Below are 26,802 nucleotides of genomic sequence, written 5' to 3'. Positions count from 1 at the left end.
GGCCGGGCGCCCTCTCCCTGAGCGGCCTGCCGGCCAGCCGGCCTGCCAGCCTGCACGTGACGGCGGAAGGGAGCAATAATGGGAGGTCGGTCGGTCAGTGGTGCCTGGTTCCTCCCTCACTCGGCCTCGTTCCCTCTCTCTTTCTCTCTCATTCGCTCTCGCGGCCGCACTGGAGAGCCCTCGCGTCCAGCCGAGCCAGCCCGTTAGTATTTGCGGCTCTCGATGCGACGCACTGTGAGAATATGTTGCCATCGCTCCGCTTATTTTAGTTTGGAGTGGCTTTCGACCTCGGTAATACTTTACTCAGACAGACAGACAGACAGACAGACGCAGCGAGCACATGCACAAAACGGCGTCGCTATGTCATAATGGCGAAGTAACGATGCCATATGCAGGTTGTTTATGGTGGCGGTACCGCGTGGCGACACCACTACACTGGCGCCACGGCGCGTGCAGGACTACGCCCACATTTTCGGCTCGGAGGTAAATCCTCCGCCGCCGTTAACTTGATGAACAAAACTTTTGGCAGTGGCTGTCCTCGTTAATACGCCGCGTGCAGCGAGGCTCTGAGGACTGCTGCGCTCCGCTTGCTCCGGCTCGCTCCGCTTGCGACTCCCGGAGAGAAGGACGAGAAGGACGAGAAGGACGAGGACTCGGTACCTCCGCGCCGCTCTGCGCGCAGATCCCTGCAGCTCGGCTCGCCCCGGAAAGGCTCGGCTCGGTCTGCCTGCTGGCTCTGGTCCCGTCCCGTGGGAGGCGAAGACCGTGGCCGCCTAGCCCCCCTCTGTACCCGGCGACACATTCGAATACCCTTCGAAAGGGTCCACCGCACTTTCTTATTTTTATTTTTGTTTTCAGCCTTTTTTGCAAGGGGTACCCAACTCAAGATAATCATTGCACGTCTAGTTGGTAATCAGTGAAAAAATCAACATCATCCAATGAAATGACAATCATACTTTCGGGGATTCAATCATTTTTGACCATTTTTGCGAGACCACTGCTCCCAAACTATCAGCGGTCAAAGCCTTCCCGAGTCGGGGCATGAAAGAGTAGGGTCTTCAGAATAGTAAGGCGTCGAGGGAGGCCTTTGACCGCAACTAAATTGGATGCAGTGACCGCTCAAAGTCAGCAAAAACGGTAATTTTCTGAAATTCATTCACTTTTGACTATTTTTGCGAGATTACTGCTCCCAAACTATCAGCGGTCAAAGCCTTCCCGAGGCGGGGCATGAAAGAGTAGGGTCTTTATAATAGTAAGGCGTCGAGGGAGGCCTTTGACCGCAACTAAATTGGATGCAGTGACCGCTCAAAGTCAGCAAAAACGGTAATTTTCTGAAATTCATTCACTTTTGACCATTTTGCGAGGGCCGCTGCTCCAAACAATCAGCGGTCAAAGCCTTCCCGAGGCGGGGCATGAAAGAGTAGGGTCTTCATAATAGTAAGGCGTCGAGGGAGGCCTATGACCGCAACTAAATTTGACGCAGTGGCTGCCCAAAGTCACCAATATTGATGTTCCGACACTTTAACAGCTTTCCGAGGTCGGCGCTCAAATAATCCCCAATATTTCCAAATAATCAACATAATAACCTGGAAGTTGTTTCGGTTCCCCTGGGCGGGTCGCGTCGCGTCGCGCGGCTCGGCGAGGTCGCAGACACCGTTAACGTTAGGGGGAGCAGGGAAGACGTCAGTGCCGTCGCAGGGAATGACAGTCTGACTCGCCAGGAAGGGCAGAGAGAGAGAGAGAGACAGAGAGAGCGCACGCCGCGACCTGCGTAGCGCGTCGCTCGCCTACTGGCTCCTGGCCTCGTCCCAGCAAAACAAATTTAATAAAGCGCGCCATCCTACGCACGGTATGCGCCATCCTAGGCTCCACTCTTGGCCGGCGCCGCCCCGCGCAGGACACACGGCGCGAGGCGAGGCCCTCTGACGCGCCGTTGGGAATCATAACAAGCAGCCTTGACATCGACAAGCGTATGCTAGTGTGTGATTTGAAATTCATGAAGTGCCAACATTTTTTGACTTCCGGTAGTGGCGGCTTTTAACAATGACATCGGTCTCGGTCGTTGGGGCCGCGCGCCGACACTGCGCCCCCAGTTCCAGCGACAACGAGGCCCCCGTCGTCGTCTCTCTCGCACTGCGTGTCGCTCCGTGTCTCTCACCTCCGCCTCTCTCTTGTTGCAGGGACATCAAACCTGACAATATCCTGCTGGATGAGGAGGGTGAGTACACACTTAGTCTGCTTTGTTTGCATCGCCGCCCCGGGCCCCTGGGCCGCCTCGCCGTGGCACTGCCGCCTGCACAAAGGGGGATGCATCGCTCTGTCTCTGTTCCCCTCGCTCTAACAAAGCATTCCTGCGGCCTCTCTGTCTCTCTCTCGGCTCTTCCCCTACACCGCTGTGTGAGTAGCGTTTCGCGCCTCCATTCCGTGTCGAACACTTCCGGCGGAGGGATCACCCCCTCCCCCCGCCCTTTCATCGCCACCAAATCGCTTGGCGCGCGGCGCTGCGCGGCGCCGAGAGCGAGACAGAGCGCGACGCAGTGCGGCAGCGCGCGGGTCGGACGAGGATGGGGATAGTTGCGTATCTCCGCCGCGATCACTCGGCTCCGAGTTGGAGAGTGCTGTCTCTCCGCACCGCCGCGGCGCCGCGATCAGCGCCTACACTGGCAGACGCCCCGCGCTGCTTCCACCGCCCTCGTTTTCCCTCCGAATGTTGCGCTTTTTTGCCTTTTCTCTCTTCCCGCTCCCCTTTTTGATCCGATTTCGTTGCTCGTTTGTAAACACGCTCCGTTGTGTATATCGATTGCCAAGGACCCGGCCTTGCCTCTTCATTTTATCCGCGGCCCTTTTTTTGTGTCCACCTCTTTGATGTTTTGTAGGTTTTATCCCGTCCTTCATGTGCCTTGCCTTCTTTCCATTAGCCCATCGCTCGGGCACACACGATACACTTTTCTTTTCTTTTTTATTATCTTTCTCCCCCGCCCTTTTTTTTTCATTTATCCCAAACGACGGCAGCTGCATTTACTTTATTTCCCCCCTCGGCTTTGGAGGGAGGGTGTAGTGTAGTGGGTCCGACTCGTCTTTGTGACTGAAGTCGCGTGCTGCGGGGAGGGGGGGGGGCGGTGGCGGTCAACAGCTGGCCGGGCCGCTCGGCCGTGAGGGGACGGAGCGGGTTGGCCAACTCGGCCGGAGTGCGGGGAGCGCGAGGCTCGGGGCGGAGGGAGGCTGCCCGATGTCCGCCAAATCGTTTCATCTCCACGAAGATAAAGAAGAAGAGACACAGCACGGCCAAACGGGCCGAAATGGAGCGTGGCGTCGCGGCATGGCCCGGCCGGCGCGGCGCAGCCCGGCGCAGCCCGGCGCCCTCAAACACAATGTGACCCCCGGACTAACGAAGCGTGCGCAGCGTGCGAAGCGTGCCGAGCGTCGCCTCTCCTCTCTCTTCTTCGCCTGCAGGCGGAGCGGGGCGGGGGGAGGCCCGCACGAGGAAGCGCGCCAGTCAGTCCAGTTAGCCAGCAGGCTGATTCCGAGAGTCGTTTTCGTCGCTCCGTCTGTCTGTCTGCCTGTCTGTCTGTCAGTCTGTCTGTCTGTCTGTCTGCCTGTCTGTCTGTCTGTCTGTCTGTCTGTCTGTCTGTCTGTCTGTCTGCCTGTCTGTCTGTCTGTCTGTCTGTCTGTCTGTCTGTCTGTCTGTCTGTCTGTCTGTCTGTCTGTCTGTCTGTCTGTCTGTCTGTCTGTCTGTCTGTCTGCCTGTCTGTCTGTCTGTCTGTCTGTCTGTCTGTCTGTCTGCCTGTCTCCCACCCACCGGATCGGGATGCCCTATCAGTGCGTGAGGGACAGCGACGAAAACGACTCTCGGAATCGGTCTGCAGTCGGTCCAAGTCCAGTCGGCGTGTGCGAGGGTCCGCGGGCCGCTCCGTCTTGACCTCAAGCAGAGTGAATGAACCCGAACCACTCTCCGGGCCGCCGCGCCTCGCCGCGCCTCGCGCCGCCCTCGCAGCCCTTCACGCCTCGAAGGGTTTCAAGTTTGGGCCGTGGCCTGCCCGGCCTGCCCGGCCTGCCTGCCCTGCGCGCCTTGCGCCGGCTGGGATAAGGGGCTGTGTGTGCAGCCCGCCCGCCCGGCTGTTGCCGAGATCTCGCAGCTCTGTCTCTCTCGCACCTTTGCGGGGCGACCCATCAGTGCGAGAGAGACAGAGCGGCGAAACGCCCCTTCGGAGTGGGGCTGCTGGGCTGGTGTGCCGATGCAACGGGAGAAGGGCCCGGGTTTGTCCGACGTCCTTCAGACAGCCCGGGCCCGGGCCCCAATGGCGTCCTTCAGGGAGTCGCTTAGGGGTGCTGCGGGCTGATGGACCCTCGGACGAGTGTCGTCGGACCAGCCTTCGGGTGAACTTCGGCCGGCCTTCGGGCCAACTTCGGCCGGCCTTCGGGCCCTCGCCTTACAGGTGCGGAATGACGATGCTGCCGATGACACGCGTGCACAAGTCCAAGTAATTAATTAAAGTCGGCTAATTAACTAAGTTGCGGCGGCACAGTACCCTCCGGGCCTTCGGGCCGCTTCGGGGCCGCGGCGCCGAGTGCACACACCACAATGCTCCTCGGCGTCGTCGCCGCCAAGCCGTACGCCGCTCCAAGCAGCACACTCGTTTCGAGAGTCTGTCTCCCTCGCGCCCGTAGGACGCCCCATGAGTGCGAGAGAGACAGAGGACAGTGCGACGGTCGGAATCAGTCTGCAGCTCGGCTCCAGTTGTCGATGAGAGCGGCTCCGAGCCTGAAGCTCGCAGAGAGCGCCCGGCAGGCGGGCAGCGCGCGCGCACCCGTGTGTGGAGCCGGGGCCGGTTGCCTACCCGCACGGCGCTCGCCGGAGAGGGCTCTGTCTCTCTCTTTTCCGAGTCTTGACGTGCCGTGCCCTTCCGCCTCGCCGCGCGGGGCATGTGCGGGTGCTGATTGATGGTCCCCCCTCCCCCTCCCCGCCACGCCCCGCAGTCAATAAGGCAGCGCGCGCCAAAGCACACAGTGCAACGCGGACAGTGCGCGGCGTGTGACAATCAAGGGTTCCACGCACCGGGCCGCGCACGGACACACACGCTCTCACACACACACACACTTGCACTGCACACACGCACGCACGCACACCAACACACGTGCGCGGCGGTGGCGCGCAAAGCGATTCGATTCGTTTGATCGCTTGGCTGCTGGGCCGTGCCGGGCGCTGCGCAGCTGCGGTTGAAGTCGTGCTCGGCCTAGGCCGTCGTGCGAGCCAATAGCACGGCATCGGGACGCAAGGTAAAGGGGAAGGGAGGGGAAGGGCGCACTTGGAAGACGGGCTGAAACACTACGCCGCAAGGGAAACCCTACGCCGATGGAGGCCCCGCCCCGCCTTGCTGCAGCATTGGCAGGCGTCCAGCGCGGGGTGGGGCGGGGCGGGGCGGGGCTGCCATTATGTGCGTTGTACTGCCTCGGCGCGGGATTAGGGCCGCAGAGAAAAAGAGACCGCGGCCGCTTCATTTTGCTCCTGCTTTTGATTCGCGGTGTTCGCTTCCCTCCGGCCGGCCAATTATTCGAAAGTTTTGTTGGAGTCCGCCGCGGTGGGATTTCCAGGAATATCGGTTCATTCCCTGGATGGTTTCACCGTGCGTGGTTCGGCCAGTTCGGTGCGCCGCTGCTTGGCCGCCAATAGACGAGCTGGTGGCGGAGTGTCTCGTCGCGTTGTCTGTCTCCCTCGCACTCACGGGACGGTCCGTCGGGGCACGTCGGGGTGCGAGGGAGGCCGGGCGGCCGGGTACCGCTCGGAGGCCTGTAGGGCCGCCTTTGTGCCCCGTGCGTCGCCCTGCATCGACGCCTCCCCCCAGACTCCCTCCTAATCTTGATGCCCGCCCCGCCCCGCCCCGCCCCGCCCCGCCCCGCCCTTCCTCGATCCCGGTGGCGGCGTGGCGGCGTGGCGGCGCGTAGTGCAAGTGGCTTGCTGCCCTGCGTCTGGCCGTCCGCCCCGTCCGCCGCTACGCCACCCACTATCGACATTTTTTTTGTCCGCCCTTATTTCTCGTCCCTCGCGCCACGGCGCGCCACGGCACGCGGTGACACGGCTTCTTGTGCTTCCAGGCCACGCCCACCTGACGGACTTCAACATCGCCACCGTCCTGGAGGAGGGCCACCTCGCCACGTCAATGTCTGGGACCAAGCCATACATGGGTGAGTTTGCATGAGACCAGGACTGGGATGCTGGACGCCGAACCGTCGTCGCTCACTCTGGGGCTCAAAACGCGTCCAAAGTTTTGGCCGGCTGCGCCGGTCGTCTGGCCCACTGTGCCCCGAGCCGCGCACAGAGACTGGCAGCGAGTGCCGAACCGTGCCGAACCTAAGCCAACCCCGCGGAATGGAAGAGGCGGTAAATATTGAATGTGTCTCGAGAAGGGGCCAGGCGGGGCGCGGGGTTGGGCTGTTGTTGGTTCTGGCGGTGCGGCGATCTGCTCCATGCGAGTCCAGCCTTCCAGCCTTCCAGCGTGTCCGGCCCTGGAACCTGGAGCTGGCGGACGTGCCCTTTTTGCAGGTGTCCACAGGAATGTTTGACAGGACACTTTTTCCTCCTTTTTTTGCCCGCTGCGGGGTTTTGCCGAGAATAGGGGATGTAACGAGAAACTTCATCCGCACAATACGACGGATATTTTTTGCGTCAGTAGGGTGGTCACGGCGGAACGGGCCGGACTGACAGGGCTGGCAGGCGAGGCCCGGCGAGGCTCGCGGGACAAAGGCAGCAAGTGGGGCGAGCGTGCGGTAAGCCCGGCCTCACCACCGCCGCCAACGACCACCACCACGGTGACGACCACCACGCCGACCACCACGACGACGAGCACCACGACGACTCGGTCGCCGAAGGATACTTGAGAAGTGCCGAGCCGAGCAAGTAGGACAGCCCCATGAAGTGGCTGGTATCGCCAACATCAGCAGAACGTGCACCCAACACCCCGCCGCGCCGCCGCGCCGCCGCGCCTCGGCAAAGAAAATGCTTGTCGCGGGAAGGAAGGATGTGACAGGGGCTACGAACACAAGCAGCGGATCGATCGGTTTGGTGTCACTTCTCGTTCCGTGCGGCGTACAGCGCGGAGAACCAGTTCGGCGTCCACACAAGCCGAGTCCGTGCAGCTGCGAGCGAGGCCCCCCCCCCACTAGCTGCTGCCCTAAAAAGAGATACTGTTGTTCCCCCATCAACGAATGAAAACTTTCGCGATGAGAAAGAAAAGTAATAAGGAAGACTTTGAGTGGCGCTTCGACTCCCGCAGGGGGCCGCCAATAAACAACTTGATGGCGTTGTGCGCGGAAGATTACTACAGTTGTTGTTGTTGTTGTTGCTCATGTTGTTGTTGGCGTTGTTGCAGCGCCGGAGATCTTCGACTGCGCGGCCGACCTGTGCGTGGGCTACGGCTTCCCCGTGGACTGGTGGTCGCTGGGCGTGTGCGCGTACGAGTGCGCGCGCGGCGTGCGCCCCTTCGACATCCACACGGCCACCAACCTGAGCGACGTGCGCTCCCTCTTCGCCGCCGGCGTGTACTACCCGTCCTGGATGTCGCGCCCCTTCGTGGACCTGCTGAGCAGGGTGAGCACCCTGCGAGAGAGACAGAGCGACGAGACCGACTCTCGGAATCGGACCGCAGGGAAGCACCGCCGGTTTGTTCTCGGCGGCACTGCGTCTCAAAGGTGGCCTCGTCTTTGTTTGGGGATGTTGGCCAGGGCGCCACCCGCCTCGGCCCCACGGCCCACGCCCCTCGGCCCCACGGCAGGCAGAAGACGCGACGCGCTCCAAAGGCGGTGCCGTGCCGTGCCGTACCACGCCGTGTCGGCCCGCGCCAAAGGCCAAGTAATTTATATGGAAATGGAAGCGGCGAGAATCCGCGATCGGGGCAAAGCAAAGCAGCGGGGCGGGGCGGGGCGGGGCGTGCAAAGCAGGGTGCTGCGTGGGCCACGTCACGACGTGGACCAGGCGGGCCGGGCCGGGCCGGGCCGACCAGGCCCACAATGTCTACAGAGAGCAGACGTGCCTGGCTTTGCCCGGCCGCGCGTGTCCAGCGTGGCGGCGTGGCGTCCCTCGAGACCGCCGCCCGGGATAAAAGCAAAAGCCAGTGCTGCTGCTCGGCATGCCCTTTTCGCAGGGAACGCCCCTCGGAACGCCCCTCGGAACGCCCCTCGGAACGCCCCTCGGAACGCCCCTCGGAACGCCCCTCGGAACGCCCCTCGGAACGCCCCGAGCCCGCCGAGCCGGCCGACGCGGGCCTGCAATGCAAAGTCCTGACACCGGATCCCCGCGACGTCCAGAATCCCCGGAGGGCGGGGCCGCGGGGCTGGACCCGCCAAACCCCCGCGCTCGGAGTCACGGCCAACTCGGCCCGGCCGCCAGCACAACTCCGGGAAAGTGACGTCACCGAGCGACGTCGCCAACACGCGGCCGGCATTTCCTCCCGCGCTATGCAGCCCGACAAGGCAGGCCGCGTCTCCGGCCTTGCCCCCCGTCGTGGCCCTGGGCTGCCTGCCTGCCTGGCTGACTGCCTGCCTGACTGCCTGGCTCCAGGACCTGCCGCAGGTGGCGCGAGCAGCAAGATGAAGCTGTTGTCGCGCCTCCGCGATTTAGGCAATATCCCCGTGTACACACTCAACCCTCTCTCCCCTCCCTCCCCCAGGAGGCCCTTTCCAGCCATGTCCTTCTCTGTCACTCTCACTGCGAGACGCGGGGACGGAGCGCCGCGCGGACGCCGCGTGCTGCATGAGTGCGCAGGGGAAGGGGGTGGGGGCAGGCCCACGTGGGTGAAGGCTGAGGATGACTCGATCACCGTGCCGAGGCTGCTGAGGCAGAGGAGAGCGCCTGCCGACCGCAGGGTAGGCAGTCCCGTTGCGCTCGCCAGCGCGCCGCGTGGCCTACCCAGCGGCCGGCGGGCGCTCACGGCTGTGGCGGTCGTCGGACGAGGCCAGGACGAGCACCTTGAGGGCGCTGGGGTGGGCCCCGGCACGCGCGCCCCCCTTCGACACGTGATACACTTTAAAAGTGTGTGCTTATCCCGCGGTGCCCCGGATCCGCCGTCGCTTTGAAGTGGTGCGGCCAACGCGCCACCTTTTATACGCCCCATCCCCTCGCCCCGCCACGCCTGTGGCTTTTCACCGCGCCGCGGCGCTTCGAGGGAGATATTGAGAGAAAGAGAGGGAGAGGGGTTGGACCGGTTGGACGAGGACGGAGCGGAACAAATTTTCAGCTCGTGTGTGTCGGTGGCGGCCTCGCGGTGTAATCATCGCCCGCATCATTTATTTGTGCGCTCGGTCGGTCGGTCGCTACGTGCTTCTGCGCGCGCGCGTGTCTGTGTCTGTGTGGAAGGGGAAGACTACCCTGAAAATCAAACTCTCTGCCCTCTTTTTTTCCCGCGACAGTGAGGGCCTTGTCAAAGTCATCATTTCGTCGTCTTGCCGCCCCCACCGCAGGCGCGGCGCCCCACCCCTCTCTTCCCGGAAGGAGTGGCCTCTGCACGTGCCTGCCAGCCTGCCTAGGGCGCAGTCGGGGGAAACTTAAACCCACCGGGCATGTTCTGTTTGCTTCCATTTCGTGACGTTGATCTGGCCGGCCAGGTGGAGGAACGGGAGAGGGGGTCGTGCACAAGTGCGTCGGGGATTGCAGAAGTAAATGGGATCGAGCACTCGGTTGGGAACTCGATCCCTTTCAATGCACCGGTTTGACTGGTATGCACGCCGCTTGATTGCTTGTTGCAGTTACTCTGCTCCCGGCCCGGCGCCCGGATCAGCTCGCTGTCCGAGCTCAAGAAGGTCCCCATCATGGCCGACGTCGACTTCGACGCCGTGCTGCACAAGAAGATCAAGCCCACGTTCACGCCCCCGGTGAGCGATCAGTGCCGTCCTACTGTCCGACTTAACGCCCTGGTGAATGCTAATCTGAATCCTGTCGTCCCTGCAACAGAGAGACCACCTGAACTGCGACCCCACGCACGAGCTGGAGGAGATGATCATCGAACAGCGGCCGCTGCACAAGAAGAAGAAGCGCCTGGCGAAGCAGCGGTCCATCCGGGAGGTGAGTGCTGGCACTGCCGACCTGTTGGCTGGGCAACGCGTTGAACAGGCGCTGTGTTCCGCCTCAGTTTTGCCAGTGGCTTGACCTTTCTCGTCGTTGGTCGTCCCGCAGCCCTGCGTGCAGGACGGCCTGCCCACCGCCGACATGCCGTCGCCGCAGCTGCTGCTGCCCAACTTCATCCCCTTCAACCGCGAGCGAGAGATGGCGCGCAAGGAGCGCGAGCAGAAGGAGCAGGCGTGGGAGCAGGAGCTGCTGCAGGCCATGGGCGAGTCCGGGTAAGCCAGCCAACGGCCCAAAGCCATGCGGAGCATGATGCGGAGCTCAACGCGCCCTCGTTTGGGCTGCCGCCTTGCCGACGTTGTACGGAGGATTTCAGTTTGCGCAAACACAAACTCATGAATTTAAAATGTTAGGAAACGTGCGCTGTATTTGCAGAGATGTCTCAGCGAAGATGCTTGACCTGTGCCTGGCGACTGTTGCAGTGCGCAGGCGGAGGGCGCGGAGGGCGAGAGCGCCCAGGGCTTGACGCGCACGTGCGTGCGGCCGCCCTCGTCGACGGCCACGCCGCCGCCCACGCCCGCCACGCCCGCCACGCCCGCCACGCCCAACTCGGGGACGCCGCCCAGCTCGTCGGCGCTCACCGTGTCTGGCGTGTCGTCGAGGAGGGTGAGCCGGCGCAGCGCGAGCGACGCGGAGGACGAGTCGCACCGGCCGTCCAGGTTGTCGTCGAGCGGGTCGCAGTGCTCGCACGCCAGCCACGTGAGCCACGCCAGCGCCGCCAGCGCCGCCAGCGGGGGCGGCCGGACGGGCAGCGCGCGCAGCAGGGGCAGCAGCAGCAGCCCGCACGTGGCGCGCACGCCGCCGGCCGCACCGCCAGGGCCGCCAGGACCGCCAGCGCTGCAGGCCGCCACCAGCAGCGCGAGCAGCGCGCCGCCGCCCAGCCCCGGGGACGTGTTCCGCACCGCGGAGGAGGAGGCCGCCGTCAGGGCCTGCGGCAGCTGCGGCACCGACCCGCTGCAGGCCGAAGACCAGCCCGCCGAGGAGGCGGTGGTCCTGGGCCGCGGCCACCTGGAGCAGTGCCTCTCGCACCTGGCCAGCTTCTCGTCGGACCTGTCCAACCTCGGCAGCACGCCCAGCCCCTCCCCGCAGCCGCCCGACCTGAGCCAGCTCCGGATATCGTCATCGCCCACCCTGGACTCGGCGGCGCCCTCCTCGCCGTCGCCTTCGTTGTGCAGCCCCGGCGCGCGCGACCTGGACAAGGCCGGCGGGGCGGGCAGGGAGGGCCGGGAGAACGGCAGGGCGTCCGTCAAGTGAATGCCGGGCGGTAGACTCGTCGACACCCATTCAGTGTTCCCCTCCCCCTATCTCTTTTCATTCTTTCCTTGTAGAACAGGCGCAGAGTTACGGTTCTCGCACTCTCTTACTAGAAACCCGATAGCTGGAAAGGGTGTGATCCTGTAGCACCTCCATTTTACCATATTACCCATGCCCTGGACATAGTTCAACCTTGGAATTTTAGTGCAGCATTTATCCGCGTGGCGAAAACCTTGAGGGGTATCGGAGTTTTGCAGGATGATTTCCCTAATGAAAGAGTGCAATTTCCTTTTTAACTCTTAATGAAGTGATTCCCATGTTCCAAATTACTTGTAAGTCTTGTTGTCCCTGCTGTTTGTTGAAGTAGGTAATGTTCTCCTGTACATGGTGCATAGTTTATAATTGACCTATTCTTGAAAGCTAATGTTGGCTTTATACTGTGATGTGTATCTGTACAGTAATTGATTAAAAATATAGGATACATATTTTTTATCAATTTAATCTGCAGGAGTAAATAAAGTACCAAAATTGCGATGCTAATTGAGAGTTCTTTCATTGTTAGTCAACAACACAATTTACTCAGAAATTATTAGGGCCGCACAGTTGAGGTATGTAGGGAACAAGTGAATGCAAGTAAAGCACAACTTTCCTTTAACTTTTTGCATAGATCAAACTTTTATTCACAATTTGGAAGTCCTGTTTTGAATCACAATTTTGTAATTTTAAATTATAGAATTCTTAAACTGAAAAACAAAGCAAAGAAATAACTTTCAAAACTGACTAATTTATAGTACAAAAATATAGTAATTCAGAAAGATTTTCACACATGTGCAGCACACTGCAAGTAGAAACTTCCAGTGACACACGAAATAATTGCAAACAAACTAAACATTCATAAGTAATGTTGCATTACCGCTAGCCCCCAAAATAAAGTCAATTTCCTTAAAATGATACAATAAAAATATTATCTAGAGAAAAAAAAATATTGTGGTCATTACAGAACCACATGTCTTTGTCACAAAATTTTTGTACTTGGAATATTAACATTTTTTTGGCGTATTTACTGGGAAATTAATGATCTTACACACAGAAAATACCACACTGCAAAGTTTCCATCTTCACATATTAGTAACATAAATAACTGATGTTTACAACAAGAAAACCTCCTCAGGTCAATTTGAGCTGCTGTAATTTCCAAGCATGCTGCTAGAGAAAACAGCACACACTAACAATTAGAACCTAACCATACATTCCATTTCTGATGCAAGATCTGGCTGAATGGCTGATTCTAGTCAGGAAGACTGCAAATAAGTTCAGTCCCTGCAAAACGCAGGAAACTGAAAATTGAATAAAGAACATTGTTCAGAATAGTAATTATCAAAATGCAAGTCAAACCCAAAATATTTTTTTCACCAGATTTTGTACTAACTACAAATTTACAACTGGCTACACAAACCTGGCAATGATACAAAAATACACAATAATACTATGATACAAGCATAAACTTCAGAGAATATTAGCAACAATTAATAAATCACATGTTGGACACAGATTGTGTACATTGCAACTCAAGTCAAAAGAGGAAGGTTACCATTTGGAAGGCAAAGCAACAGGAAAGCTTCATGTCAGGTAGTGGAGGTTTAACACCCCTAAGCATATCGACACAGGTCATAATGAATAAACAAGCCACAAACACACATGTAAATAACAAAACCACAACAATACGGGGAAATGAGGACTTGCAAGTTTCTTATCATGGTAAGTCATGTCTCGCATTCAAACAGAAAATGATACCATGATAGATTGCAAGACCAGTCATTCACACATGAGGCCAAAATAAATCCGTTTGCATTGAGAGACAAACTAGAAGTGGAGAAGTGTCTTCAACCACAAATGTCAAACCAGTAAAAAAAAGAGCAAAATAAAGCAAGAGGGAGGCTGAAAAACATCAACAAAATCGGATGGATAGAAACATACAGGTTTCTAAAATACCAAAACAGTTCAATGATTGACATAAGCCAAAATAGTAGCAAATTGCTACATGTGTGAACCTGATTTCATAGAAATGGTGATGTTCGAAACTGATCCAATAATCCTTGCATACAAAGTTGGGTCTGATATGTATGCATAGTTCTACATTACCATCCAAATATGCGACAAAAAATTAATTCATAAATACTAATAATTTTTAAATAAATATTTAGAAAAGATCTATGAAGGGTAGGAGACTGACTTACATATCATGCATATGTAAGTGTCTCTTGAGGCCCCATTGCACATGAAATAAATACTTGAGGCATAAAGCCAAATTAGATGATGCTAAAAGAAAAATCACAGAAAAAGGAAACAGACAAGACATGTTAACAATTAGTAAATTCACTTTCACAGGAGAAAAACAAAAGAAAAACACGCAAATAATTTAGTACAGCACAGAAAGATAGAAAACGTACATCTTTCTAGGTCCTTATAAGTACTAACAACAGCCTTTTTAAATGTCCCAAAAAACGTTGCTTATACGACGATTAACAAAATTTAGAATCATTTCAGCGCCATACAGGAAAAGAAAAAATGTAATCTTGTGAGAATTAACAATGAACAATGGCACCAATAACAAAAAAAATTTAAAGAAAAATCTTTTAACTAAACAAACAAACGAAAACAAAACATGAAACTTACAAACTAACAGTAAGGAAGGTGGAGGCTAGTGAATTCTTTGTCATGAAGTGCAAGCCACAGAACATTCCCAAAAATGTGATCAGCGCATGAACATAAAGCAGATCCACAAAAAAATCCAATGGAAAAGCAGTAATTAGGGGAGTGCATTTGACATTTTCAAATGAAAATCTTATGAGAAAAATACAAATTAAGAAATAAGAAAATAAAATTAAGTGTTAAATTCTTCTTTCCTTCGCTTAAACCGCTGTTATTTCATTGGTTACCTCAATTCTGGTGACCGGAGCAGTCAAGGGTTCTACAGTGACACCATCCCCCTCAGCAGCAGCAAGTTTGAGGTCACGCAGTGCTGTCAGTACGCCATCCACGTTGTTGGCAGGGGCGTCCCCAGCCTGGGCCTCCATCCTGCAGTCACAAATCAAACATACAACACTATCCGCCCTCAAAGGACAGGAGCGACGCCAAGTGCTGGCGGAGTACCAACCTGGCGAAGTGCAGCAGAGCGAAGCCGTTCTGGCCGAACCACTTGATGTTGACTGGCTTCACCTTGCACTCGGCCAGGGCGGTCTTGAGGTCTCGGACACGCACGTCGGAGGCAATGTTGCCCACGCGGAGGCTGAAGTCGACTGGAAGCCGTGGCCTGCCTCGCCCAAAGCGACGCGGACGGGGCTCACCCTCCTGGGACAAGGGGGGAAGACCAAGTTAAATCCAGGGGGCCTTTCAACTTACTGGTGGCAGCCTAGCCGCCAGTCACCACAGCCGTACCTGTCCGTCCTCGGTGTCTCGGCGCTGGCTGCGCTGGCGGGGCCCCTGCCCGGGGAACCTTGCCTGGCCGGGGAACCTGCGGGGCCTGCGCGGCTTGCGCGGCGTGCCCTCGCCCTCGGTGCCGCTCGGGCCGCCCTCCTCGTCACCCTCGGACTTGGACTGGCGGGGGCGGCGCGCGCGCCGGGGCCGCGGGGTGCGCTCCTGGTCCTCGCCGTGCTCCTCGCCGACTTCGCCGTCGCCGCCCGTGCTGGAGCGGGGGCGGGAGCGGAAGTGCCGGGGCGGCAGCCGGCGGGGGCGGCGGGGCCGGGACTCCACGTCCGAGTCCTCCTTCAGCTCAGAGGTGTCGCCAGCACTACGAGGAACACCAAGTGAACGTTAAAGACCCCCGAGTGAACGAACCTACGAGACCCATTCGCAAATCTTGGAAGATCCGGGAGCATACCTGACGTCCTTCTCACGGAGCTGGCGCAATATGGGGAAGATCTTCAAGCGACGGTTAGAGAGAAGGCTCCAATTCAGACCAGAAGACTTGGGTGGATTCGGAGAGACCCTTATCACCTGGGTTGGAGTAACTATAAGATTGACACCCACATCATGCTCTTTGAAGAGTTCTCCAGGTAAGGAGTCAAAAACCTAAAACAAGAGTGAAAGAAATGGAGATGTAACTGGAATAAAAAATTTAAGAACATCACATGTTTAAATATTCTATAGTATATTAAATACCTGGCTGTCATGCACAGTGGTCACCACAATTGTGTCCGGTGTAAGCATCCCTTGCTTTTGCATCATGGCATACTCAATATCAGCAAATCCTTCGCCTTTACCAATCCTTTGACCTAAAACGGTAAGCATGAACGTTGAAACTACATTCACTGGACTTGTAATTAACAAAAAAATCGAGTCAATCAGATAACAATACCTTGCTTGGTCACTGCAATAGATCCCATGACAACTATGTCCACCTTACGTTCATCACTAAGCGGAACTACTTTTCCATGGGCACCGATGGCAGTGCGCGTGGTAAGTTTCTGGACCTGATCGTCGGGAAGGTCATCTGGCACTTGAATGCATTTAACAAGGCCTTTCCGAATGAAAAGTGGAATCTGGATCAGAAGAGTCTTCTTTGCCTGAAAAACAAAAATTTAAAAGAAAGATAAATAAAATAATTTTAGTGAAAACAACTGTCAATTTATTTTAATTTGAAAGTTAGCTGAACAAACCTGAACAGTTAGGTATTGGACACTTTCTTGAGCCTTGTCAGCATTTATGCAAATTGATTTTGCATTCTTGAATTCTTCAGTCTCAGCAAAGCGTTGAGCTGCCTCATCCGAACCCTTAAAATAAGGGATTCGGTTCAGGTAGATATTCCCAGTCACTGTACTATCCGCCTGAAGTTTAGCCCAAGTATCTTTACGAATGGAGGCCTTCGTAACTTCTGCAGGGCTGTCTGAAGCTGAAAGAAAACATACGGTGCACATCAGAGCAAAGAATCCAAAGGGCCTGCAAATCCAAGCCAGCTGAAAGAAACAGGTGCAGGAACCATAAAACCTTCCCCCAAACTACAAATCTCGACTCCAGACTGGACGCCATCGAGCTAGAGACAAGCGCTGCGTGGGAGGATTTGACGACGCGAGGGCGGAGGGTGCCGAAAGGGCTGGACTATCGGGGAATAGCGGGACGGACGGAAGTCCGGGGAATTGGACAACGCAGAGGGCTAGGGCCGCTAGGGCCGCTAGGGCCGCCGCTCGGCCAGCGTGAGCGTGGGCGTGCAGGAGGCGTGGCGGGCCGTGTCACAACACGCAGGACTGCGGCCCAGCACAAAGCATCTCCAATATTGCATCGATTGCCCGTCGACAAAATCCCAAAGGACGCCGAAAACTGCATCCAGAAGCTGCGGGCCGCGGGGAACAGGAACTAGCCTAACAGCTTGGGACATACCTGGAGGATCTTCCGACGTCGTCATTCTGGCTTCTGATGAGATGACTTGCTCTCGAGTCGGATGCGTGGATGATGGGCACACTAATGCAGGCGCTGCATTTATTGATGGCGAAACGCGACCGTTATCTCCTTAACACTATAAAGTAAAAATAGAATTAATCATTTTCAGGAGCAGCGGCTTACAACGAAGACTCCTGAATCAGGGTGGCCAACACACTAACACAAATGAGCCATTGTCTTTGTCAAACTGCTGACACTATGAAGCCACCATACCCTGCTTGCTTGGTCAAAATTCTGGTCTCAAATCGGCTCAAATCTAAAAGCAATTGTTGCAGTTGTTGTTTTGTCACACTGTCAATCCTCTCGAACGAAATAAATCATGGCTGAAAATCATCTGGCTTTACATTTTACCTCTGGAGAAGCTGATTCATCTTCATTTGCTGTTCAGAAAACGGAACCAGATGTTAGACGAAACTAAAATCACGAATGACATCAGTCTTTGTTTGATTTATAATACGGGTATTTAAGGAGATTTTTCTTCCTAACGTGCAAAGAAGTCGTGTCGTGTGGGGGTTGGTACGAGCGAAAATTCCCCCCCGCCCCTTTCACTTCCTCCTTCGTCCCCTCCCCTTTCCCTTCCCCTCCCCCGCCCGGCCCGGGTTGTAAACATCAAACCCGAAGAGTCAACACTACACTTCTGCGGGGTAAATCTTGTACAACTTTGTACTGACAACTGTTTGCTTCAATCGTATTCACATAATGACTTAAAATTTAAGATTACACTTGCATCTTGCTTCAAGGTTAACATGTCTATGAAGAATAAAATACCGCAATGGCAGAATGTTTTGGACAGTCTAACCAAAAAGTCGAAGGAATGGAATCTTTTCTCAGGGGTGGATAGAAAAAGTGAAATTAGTATTGTCCAATCCTTCCTCAAGAACGATTCTCTAGGGTTTGTTGAAAGATTTAAATCAGTTAAAACTCTATCCCGTACTTCCTTTTACTTCATCGCAGCCCTTCCGCAACACACTTTCTGTTTATAGGTCTTACTTGAATGAATGGATAGAACTCTGTTTGAGTAATGGCTCAACGAAGTCTCAAGATGAATCCACAGCTTTGCGAACGAAAGGAAATGAGGCATTCAAGAAACATCTCGATACCATGAGCCTTATGTTGTACACTGATTCTATTCGATATGCCCCTTATGGTAGTGCAGAGTATGCCCTTGCACTGGCCAACCGTTCAGCTGTTCTCTACCACTTGAAAAAATTTAAAGTGCGTTTATTTACTGACTTTTGAAGGCCATCTGTATTGGACAATGAAAATTGTTTAATGTTGAATTTATTCAAGCTGTTTCATATCAGTTTTGTTATTTTCACAGGAATGTGTGAAAGATGCGGAGAAAGCTTTAACGTTGCCATACCCTGAAAGATTAAAATATAAACTTCTGTTGCGTCTAGCTCGCAGCTACCTGTCCCTTAATGATTCTGAAAATTGTGAAGTCTTCCTTCAGCGCTGTAAAGAAGAAATATCTCAAAGTACCAGTGGGAATTCCTTGGAGGAGTGTAATTCAATACAAGCAGAACTTGATGAATTGCTGAATGGAGAGTCTAATAAAACAGAGACAGGGACTGTACAAGATGTGCTTCCCTCTTTGTTGAAGGGACCAAGTTCACACTTTCCATTTGCATCCTCTGCTCTTGAGCTCAAGTATTACTAAATTCAGAAATCAATTTATTATTGTTACAAATACAGGACTTAAACGTGGTCTTATTTTTCAGGTATTCAGAAAGCAAAGGTCGATATGTTGTGACAAATCAAGATATCAGGCAGGGTGACATTTTATTTGTGGAAAAGCCATATGCTTTTGTTGTTTTACCAGATCAATACAAAATTCACTGTCATCATTGCTCAAGAACATTAGTAGCACCAGTACCGTAGGTTACATCTTTTAAAAAAATAACAACAATAAAACAAACAAAATTTTACATTAATGTAAATTTCCTTTTCAGATGCAAGAACTGCATTGATGCTCTTTTCTGTGATGAAACCTGTGAGGAGGCTTCCTATTCAAGCTACCACCGTTGGGAATGTGGGGCAATTGATTTAATGTCATCTGTTGGTGTTGCCCATCTGGGATTAAGAATAGTTCTCACAACAGGTTTGCCTGACAAAATTTTAGACAGGTCACAGTCAGCTGCCCACCTCATTCATTCCAGTACTGGAATTTTTGGAAACCTTGAGGACTCTTATTCAACAGTTTATTCACTTCTCCCTCATGTAGAAGATATGTCACAGGAGGACTTATTTCAATACACTGCTGTTAGTGAAATTTTACACTGTTAGTATCATCAAGTACAAGTAATGGAATAGTCATTTGATGTGTGACTTGATTGCAGACTGCTGAATTACTCACCCTATATCTGATGAAAAAGACTAACTATTTCAATGATGAAGATAAATTAGCAGGAAGAGGAAGTGGAGTTGTGGCTCAAGTTTGTGCTTTACTTCTGCGGCACATAGCACAGCTGGTTTGCAATGCTCATGCTATAACCAAATTAGATTCCGATAGAACTTCTGCTAAAATGTCTGTGGACAACTGTAATACTGTAGTGTCAGAAAGTCAGCAGCGCATTGCCACAGCCATATACCCGTCTGCCAGCATGATGAATCATTCTTGCAACCCTAATATTATCAACAGGTAATAGATTTTATTTTTAAAAAAAGAAAATTAACAAGAGCTTTCTTCTTTGTGGTTTTACATTAATGCAAATGATAATTTTCAGTTTCTTCAATGAAATGCTGATTGTGAAAGCAAGTAGGAATATTCCAAAAGGAGAAGAAGTTTTCAACTGTTATGGTGAGTGGGTAATATACTAAACATCACCACATATTTTCGTTTCTTATGTGTTTGTTATTCTTTCTTGTGCAGGGCCTCACTTTCAACGGATGGGAACAGCTGAACGACAGGCAGCCCTTCAAGCTCAATACTTTTTCCATTGTAGTTGCTCAGCTTGTACAAGTAATCCAGGTGAATCCTTTGATCCTGTTCAGGAGCGTCTTTGGGCTCTCCGATGTTCATCTTGCAGTGGACCTCTGATAAATGAAGCTCCTGGTCGAGAGCCTGCTGGTAGTAAAGTTGCTCTGAGTGACCTGTCGAATTCTCACATCATGGTGTGTGATACCTGCGGATCTCATCAGCCCATCAGTGATCTGGTTCGAGATTCTTTCTCTGCTCTCAGTCTGTTTAGAGAAGGTACGCACACTATCTTAGCCTTACCTTTCTTCTGTCTGTGCCTATGCAAACAACTCTTTTAATGAAACAACAAACCTAATCTAGGCTGCCAGCTGATGGATGATGGTCACATGCAAGATGCTTTGAATATTTTGAACCGTTGTCAACAATTACAAGAGCGAGCTCTGTACAGGAGCAACAAAGACCTTACGGCAACCTATGATATGTTGGCAAAATGTTATGCTACGTTAGGTAAACTTTCCAAAATGTGTTTTGTTTTAGAAAATATTTTTTGCTTTGGTTTCATATTTTTTATTTCCTCTAGGGCACTATAGCAAGAGTTTGAATTATTTGGAGATCATGTTGCCAGCTATAGAGGAACAATATGGAGCTGACAGCATTGAAATAGCTAATGAACTTCAGAAACTATCTGATGTAATGATGTGCAATATTCGAACAATGGAAACAACTCCTCCAAGGTGGTTATCATTTTTAAGAATTTTGTGAATATACTTCTTTTTATAGGCAGTTCATGTCACTGTTCTCCTTTTTCAGAGATGTTTTAGAAAAAGCATCAAATGTGGTGGAGAGAGCACTCTCTATAACATCCGTCCATTATGGTAAATGGAATCAAGGATGGCAAGATCTAGATAAGAAGAGGCTAGAGCTCAAACTAATGAATGAAATGGCTAATGTGCAAGGTACTATGAAACACAAAATGAAATTTTGAACTACTAACTAAAACTGTCAAAACAAATTTTGGGTCCTTTTGAATGATATTGTTTCCTCTTCTACCACATGCTGTCTGAGGGAGGGATTAAGAATAAAATACATCCATTAATGAATTACTTCTTTAGTTCCTGAATAGAACAACTAGTAAATGTTAACATATACGAATGGCAGTTAAAAATCACATACAATAATACATTGTTACCTCAAAACTTGTAGGCTACAAACCATTGGTCAAAAAGTTACTCTTAAGAAGTTTTTTTTTAGTTGAATGTAATGTTGAAACCATACACAATTGCAAACAATTATTAATTTTTAATAATTATGTTTCTGAGCACCATTAATTTGTTGGCTTGCCACCAAGGGGTAAGCTGTTCCAGTAATCATGTCAGTTTATGTCCTAAGTACCACAATTATACACAAGCAAATAGTACCTCTTTTATAATGGGCCACTGGCTCATATCCCGATAATTGAGGCACTTAGAACACAAAACCTTTGAGGTGAAATGTAGATAAGATACAATAGTACTGAAGTAATAGAATGAACTTAGTAGATTCAGGCACACATAACATCAAAGTAGTGACACAAGTAGTAATTAACATGTTAGCAATACTGGTTAAGAGTATTTGATACTCCTAATATCTCACTACTAAGTACAGTCATAAACATAGTTGGTTGCAACACAACACAGATAACAATATTGCAAAGCAAAAACTTTACCATCACATAATCTATGAAGCATCCTGATGTAAATCTATGAGTTTGGACCTATGAAAGCAATAGGAAGCTTATATTACCGCAATGTAGTTTTTCATGCCTAGTGGTAATACTGGACAATGATTAAAATGATCAAAATCAAACAAACTTGGTACTGAAATCAAAGTTGGTAAGGGAGTGGGCACTTGTAGAGCACTGAATATTGAAAGATAAGAGAGCACTAAAGAAGCCTCAATCTAGGCAAGTTTCTAACAGTCTCTAGGTATGGAAGCAAACTGACCACTTGACTTTTGGTAAAAATATTTAAAGAGTTCAGCTCAGACTCACACTACATCCACAATTACTATGTCTGTCTATGAAAATACGATGAAAGGCACAAATTGTTTTTTAAAAGAGACACTAATACCAATCAGTCGCCAATCCACAGGCAAGGGTGGGGCGACAAGCCAGAGGAGCCGGCGCCTCAAATGAATGAGCTGCCAAGAGGGAAGGCAGACAGCTCCCTTTTATTCCCCCTACTTCTCAGGCCATTTCTGGATCTGCCACCAACAGCAATACATGTATCAAAAAACAGGTATAAAAACTGATCCTTAAATTTTGCTTACAACAGTTATTAAGAGTGACTCAGCAGTACACTTTTTGTGCCCAGCAAGCAATTCATTTATGATTATTCCTCAGTTCATTAAACAAGTTTAAATTATTAAAAGAATTTACAAGTAAAAGCAATTGTGCTGAAGTCAGAAAGTTAACATCCATGGACAAATATTACACTTCCTTTGGTCCACTAAAGCATGTTGTACTTCTGTATAATACAGTGATACGAATCACTATGACATGGTTATTTCAAACTAAGTACATGTACAATAGTACAAAACAGCTTAAGAGCTACGGCTTAAACTGTTTGTACAAAATAGTATTCAAAAGGGAATACATCAGATCTATCAAAATACATAATTATCTCCTTTAAAATATTAACAAACAAGCACCAATTCACAGCAGTCAAGCTTACAACTATATACAAATCATAAGTACAAAAGCAGTCACACATAATTATTGAAGCAGTTCCACATTTAGAGCTAATACATGGAAACTCTAAATGAATGAGTGACCTTGGCCTGAGTTGCAACGTCAAGGAAAAGACTCCATAATGAGGAGTGACTGTTCCAAATTCAAACTGGCCCCATAGTGACACCTACTCATTGGGGTGGAAGGACAGTCATTTTTGTGTCAAAATAACGTCAACTTGACACAAAAGGTCAATTGAAGGTCAAGATTGGGGACAAGTACAAGTGGTGTACAAAATTGAAAGAACACAAAGCTGCTTATGGAGCTGATGCAGTAATTGGGCAGAATATTATCAAAAATACATGGTTATTAGGGTCACAGTTTTTTACAAGTCTTTTATGAAGTTTAGTTAATCACAATTATGTTCAAGCAAGGATGCAAAGAGAAAAAAACAAACAAACGAAGTACTGCACTACCTTGCAGAGGATTGTTCAATCTCTAAAACAAAAATCTTAAGAAGCCAATGATCCATTATCAGTCAAGCTTAAATTGGTTGGTGCAGAAGGACGTCAAACCGCACACATCCAAATAACAAAAATGACTATTAACTCATCCACAATTGCTATAGGAAAAGAAATAGACAAACATAAATTGACACTGAAAATAGTTATACCATCTATGCAACAAAATTGTTAAGTAAACACATTGTTAGTTACAATAGTTAACAAATTGTTATCAATTTGACAGTTTTCTTTAAAAATAGATACTATAAACAAAATAAAATATTAGATCAAACAACAACAATAGTTACAGTATTTAATAATGCATGAGGATGTTCATGTATAAGTTCAAGCCACAAACCAGATGCAAAATTTTTATAAAAGGAACTCAGTTAAAAGGAATGAACTGGATAGACATTGTTCAATAAGATGTTAAAAAAGTGGTTAAAACAATAACCAAAGATAGAAAACCAGTAAGGATAATTGATCCAGCTGCCAGTGAACGAAAACCAAACAGTTATTGAATCTAAATGAAGATGTATTCACGTACAGACAGACTGACAGAAACACACAGCACTCACACACACACACGCACACACCAACAGTTATTCAATACATTCATGCCAAGCTGAGTGACACTCTATGAATTGTAAATATTTCTTTAGTCAAATGCATACATTAACAAAACAAAGTTTTGAATCAACTTTTATGTTGATTCTGCAGTGTCATTCAAATTAACATTACAGAAAAGAAATAATATTACTGTACATCAAGAGAAAGGTGAAGAAACTTGCAGTACCCTCACCATTCATGAAGTGGTGAAAAATGAGCGATTTTACAACAAATTATGGCAAGAAAATTGAATAGAAAATGACAAAACAAACATAAACGTTTTCATCGTTTCATTTTCTCCAGAATAGGGAGAACCATATCAAATGTGGGCCGTTTACCAGGGTCTTCATTCATACAGATGCGGATCATTTTGGCCATATGCTGTGAAATTCCGGGTGGGATGCTGATGCGCAGTCCTTCCAAAGCAATCTGAAAAGAGCCAAGAACAATTATAGGCTGTTGCGAAGACAGTTCTAAGAAAAATGATGCTAGTACTTTATTACTGTTAATACCTTCATGCCAGTTTCCATGGGTGATAGATCAGCAAATGGCACCTCACGAGTAGCAAGTTCCCATAGAAGAACAGCAAAGCTCCACATGTCACAAGCCTCCCAATTTCGTTCCTTGGGCTTTTTCTGGAGAGCTGTTCATTAAACATTAATTTTTAGCACAAATCACAAAATTTCACAATTTTAGAACATTTTTTTAAAATTTTACCTTCTGGTGACATCCAAGCTGGTTGATAAATGCGTCCTTTTTCTTGGAATGAAAACTTAGCATCTGCCATATTTATTCTTGCTGTGAGGTCTTCATCAATCTATAAAAAGGATGGAACTTAGTGCTTACCTTCATACTACTACCACATTACCTTCTCTTATATAATCAACCATCTTCGCAAAACTTTCTACAACTTACCATAACGTGCCTGCTGTTCAAATGGTATTGAGGTATGATGCGTTCTAAACTGTGCAAGAATGCCATGCCACGTGCAACATCAACTGCTAAGCGGAGAGCAGCAGCAGTGTCCACGACAACACCAGTGCCTTCATGTAGGAGGGTGTACAATGATCCCCAAGGCATGTGCTGATTAATGACAACCAGGTTGGGTGGAGAGTTGCAACATCCAATTACAGGCATAACATTCGGATGGGAGAAAATTCTGTGAACAATATTAGCATTTGTAGTGCAAAGAAGGTACTTTTAAACTACACCCACTTATAAACTGTTGATAATTACCGGAGTTTCGGAAATTCTTCATTAAAATCTCTAGAAACTCGAGCATTGCAATCACGCACAGATAGAATCTTGGCAACAATATCATTTTTTTGCCAACGGCCTCTCCATGTAACTCCTGATGGGGTTGTTGCAATCTGAATCTGAAGGTGGAGGTCCTTAATATTTATGCCTTTGTGGCGGGATAGTGTGGCATCGCCTGTCAATGCACAAAAATTACAATTCTGGTTCAGCAGTAGTTTTGATTTTAAAATCTGTTACAAAACCTAATGCAACTTACGGCTGCGAGTTTTTAAGCCAAGCCAACTTTGATCCTTGAAAGTAATTTTCTTCAAATCTTGTCCCATTTCAACAGCCATTTCTGAAAAGAGGACAAGAAAGAAATCAATTTACCACAGAATGAGACAGCAGCATATTAATCAATAATAAGAATTTTTGAAAGTCGACAATCAGTTGGTTGAATTATACTATACCATGTAATCTCTTAGCAAGGGATCCTCTAGACTTGTCAAGAGGAGTGTCCCCATCTTTATTTGCAAGAGCTATGAGTGCCCCTTGAGCAACAAGTTCCTCTGCCAAAGTCTGATAACCCCAGAAGCAAGCGTAATGGAGAGGAGAATTTCCATGTTCATTTGTGAAATTGATGTCAGCCTTATTTCGCAACAGCTACAACAAAGGACAAAGAGATTAGTATGAACTTTAAAAATGAAGGTTAACCAATGAGTGTGAAACTAAGTTTGATCATTACCATATGAACAATTTCTCTGTGTCCATGCGCTGCAGCAAGATGCAATGGCGTGTCATCGCCACGATTTGTTGCATTTATACGAGCGCCACGCTGGATGAGAAGCTCAGCTATTTTATAGTGCCCCTCTTTTGCTGCCCAGTGAAGTGGACTGAACCCATGATCATCTCTGCAAGATAAAGAAATGGCACAAGTTTATAAAAAACGTTTCTTGAACAGCATTTAAACCATGAAGACAAAGCAGAAAAAATTTATAAAATTAATATTAAAAATAAAGGGCTTAGAGGAATGAAGTACTAATAACTGAACTTTGTGATTAGTTTGCAAAGACAACAGCGGCACTTGGCATTAATAGTGTACATCTCAAAAAGGATAGCTAATAATTGTAAAGAAAACACTGAAAAAAGTTTGTTTAAAATTCAAAAGGTTTAACAGGAAATAAGTGGGAGGGGCACTGATGCCATAAATGGGAGCCACAGGAACCCCCACCTACACACAACTGGAGTTTCACTCCCTTCACTTCCCTTAAACAAACTAGAGATTTGAAAAAAAAATCTGTAACCACATTTTGTAAGTTTGAATTGAAACGAAATGAATTTTGCATAAATGCTCCACTCACCCTTGATTCATATCATGTTCAGTGTCGTCTAACCAAACTCGGACTTGCATAGCATTGCCTTCACGGCACCAGTGAAAGATATCCTCCATTTCTTGCCAAAAACTTGAAACGAATAAGAAGATGGACGACTGGCAAGTTCACCTCTCTCGAGATGAATAAAATGTTGTCTTCAATCCACGTTTTCAGTCATTCCATCGGATGTCTAAAAATAACAATAACTGGGCTACAGGCAGGACACAGCAACCGAAGCAGAAACATGTGCACTAGATCGCAAAGTATTCAATATCACAAAAACGTTTGGTCTCAAAAAGTGTCTGAAATATTGACTAAGACACTAAATGTTGCACGTAAATATATTTGACATGCATCAAATCTCGATAAGTGGTTTTATTTACCGAAATTTGGTGACAACCTACTTTGACATTACACTCACACACACTTACGCCTACTGTGTGAAGTTGTACCAACATTCACACATGAAATGAAGGTGTTTTTTAAATCTAAAAAGACTTTTTGAAAATGATGCAGTCTATAAAAACAGTCCCTGCTACGTTCAGTTTCGGCCTCAAAACCCACGAGATACATCAATAAACGATCACTTTGCGAAATTTCTATTAGAAGCATGACAGCTTGTGTAGCCAACTTTCTCATATCGAGAAAGG

The 26,802-nt window shown here is 49.7% G+C and overlaps 4 protein-coding genes across 7 annotated transcripts in view; 2 read left to right on the top strand and 2 right to left on the bottom strand.

The window, feature by feature from the left end:
* Nucleotides 1–13,001, top strand: part of LOC117653087 (serine/threonine-protein kinase 32B) — a 61,394-nt gene extending 48,393 nt beyond the window's left edge. The window contains exons 5-12 of the mRNA XM_034398459.1: nt 2,181–2,218; nt 6,094–6,183; nt 7,368–7,585; nt 9,739–9,864; nt 9,944–10,054; nt 10,166–10,329; nt 10,537–10,623; nt 12,920–13,001. Coding sequence (XP_034254350.1) covers nt 2,181–2,218; nt 6,094–6,183; nt 7,368–7,585; nt 9,739–9,864; nt 9,944–10,054; nt 10,166–10,329; nt 10,537–10,623; nt 12,920–13,001 — 916 coding nt within the window. The remainder of the gene's footprint in view (nt 1–2,180; nt 2,219–6,093; nt 6,184–7,367; nt 7,586–9,738; nt 9,865–9,943; nt 10,055–10,165; nt 10,330–10,536; nt 10,624–12,919) is intronic.
* On the bottom strand, nt 12,014–16,967 carry LOC117653501 (methenyltetrahydrofolate synthase domain-containing protein). The gene is made up of 8 exons (XM_034399197.1): nt 16,745–16,967; nt 16,027–16,259; nt 15,726–15,933; nt 15,530–15,642; nt 15,249–15,439; nt 14,807–15,158; nt 14,526–14,719; nt 12,014–14,446 (listed from the first exon to the last, which is right to left on the bottom strand). Exons 1-8 carry the CDS (start codon nt 16,767–16,769, stop codon nt 14,281–14,283), a joined length of 1,482 nt encoding a protein of 493 aa, XP_034255088.1. The 5' UTR covers nt 16,770–16,967; the 3' UTR covers nt 12,014–14,280.
* Nucleotides 16,968–17,331: 364 nt separating this feature from the next.
* Nucleotides 17,332–20,827, top strand: LOC117653500 (SET and MYND domain-containing protein 4-like). 2 transcript variants are annotated; one of them, XM_034399194.1, is made up of 12 exons: nt 17,332–17,448; nt 17,545–17,696; nt 17,788–18,019; nt 18,126–18,454; nt 18,526–18,681; nt 18,757–19,066; nt 19,144–19,445; nt 19,531–19,604; nt 19,677–20,000; nt 20,085–20,231; nt 20,305–20,458; nt 20,535–20,827. In XM_034399194.1, the coding sequence occupies exons 2-12, from the start codon at nt 17,551–17,553 to the stop codon at nt 20,707–20,709; spliced, it is 2,349 nt and encodes a 782-aa protein (XP_034255085.1). In that variant the 5' UTR covers nt 17,332–17,448; nt 17,545–17,550; the 3' UTR covers nt 20,710–20,827. The 2 variants fall into 2 exon arrangements, with proteins under 2 accessions (XP_034255085.1, XP_034255087.1); XM_034399196.1 differs by having other exon boundaries at nt 17,392–17,448; nt 17,521–17,696.
* LOC117653502 (integrin-linked protein kinase) lies at nt 20,817–26,716 on the bottom strand. Of its 3 annotated transcripts, none has more exons than XM_034399200.1 (10): nt 26,584–26,716; nt 26,141–26,342; nt 25,525–25,690; nt 25,250–25,442; nt 25,057–25,137; nt 24,780–24,975; nt 24,459–24,702; nt 24,261–24,360; nt 24,056–24,186; nt 20,817–23,972 (listed from the first exon to the last, which is right to left on the bottom strand). In XM_034399200.1, exons 2-10 carry the CDS (start codon nt 26,227–26,229, stop codon nt 23,826–23,828), a joined length of 1,347 nt encoding a protein of 448 aa, XP_034255091.1. In that variant the 5' UTR covers nt 26,230–26,342; nt 26,584–26,716; the 3' UTR covers nt 20,817–23,825. The 3 variants fall into 3 exon arrangements, with proteins under 3 accessions (XP_034255091.1, XP_034255089.1, XP_034255090.1); XM_034399198.1 differs by having other exon boundaries at nt 26,536–26,697; XM_034399199.1 differs by having other exon boundaries at nt 26,557–26,662.
* Nucleotides 26,717–26,802: the final 86 nt, after the last annotated feature.

Source organism: Thrips palmi, unplaced genomic scaffold, assembly GCF_012932325.1.
Source record: "Thrips palmi isolate BJ-2018 unplaced genomic scaffold, TpBJ-2018v1 HiC_scaffold_8, whole genome shotgun sequence".
Classification (NCBI taxonomy): domain Eukaryota; kingdom Metazoa; phylum Arthropoda; class Insecta; order Thysanoptera; family Thripidae; genus Thrips; species Thrips palmi.
This window is presented reverse-complemented; position numbering and strand designations above follow the sequence as displayed.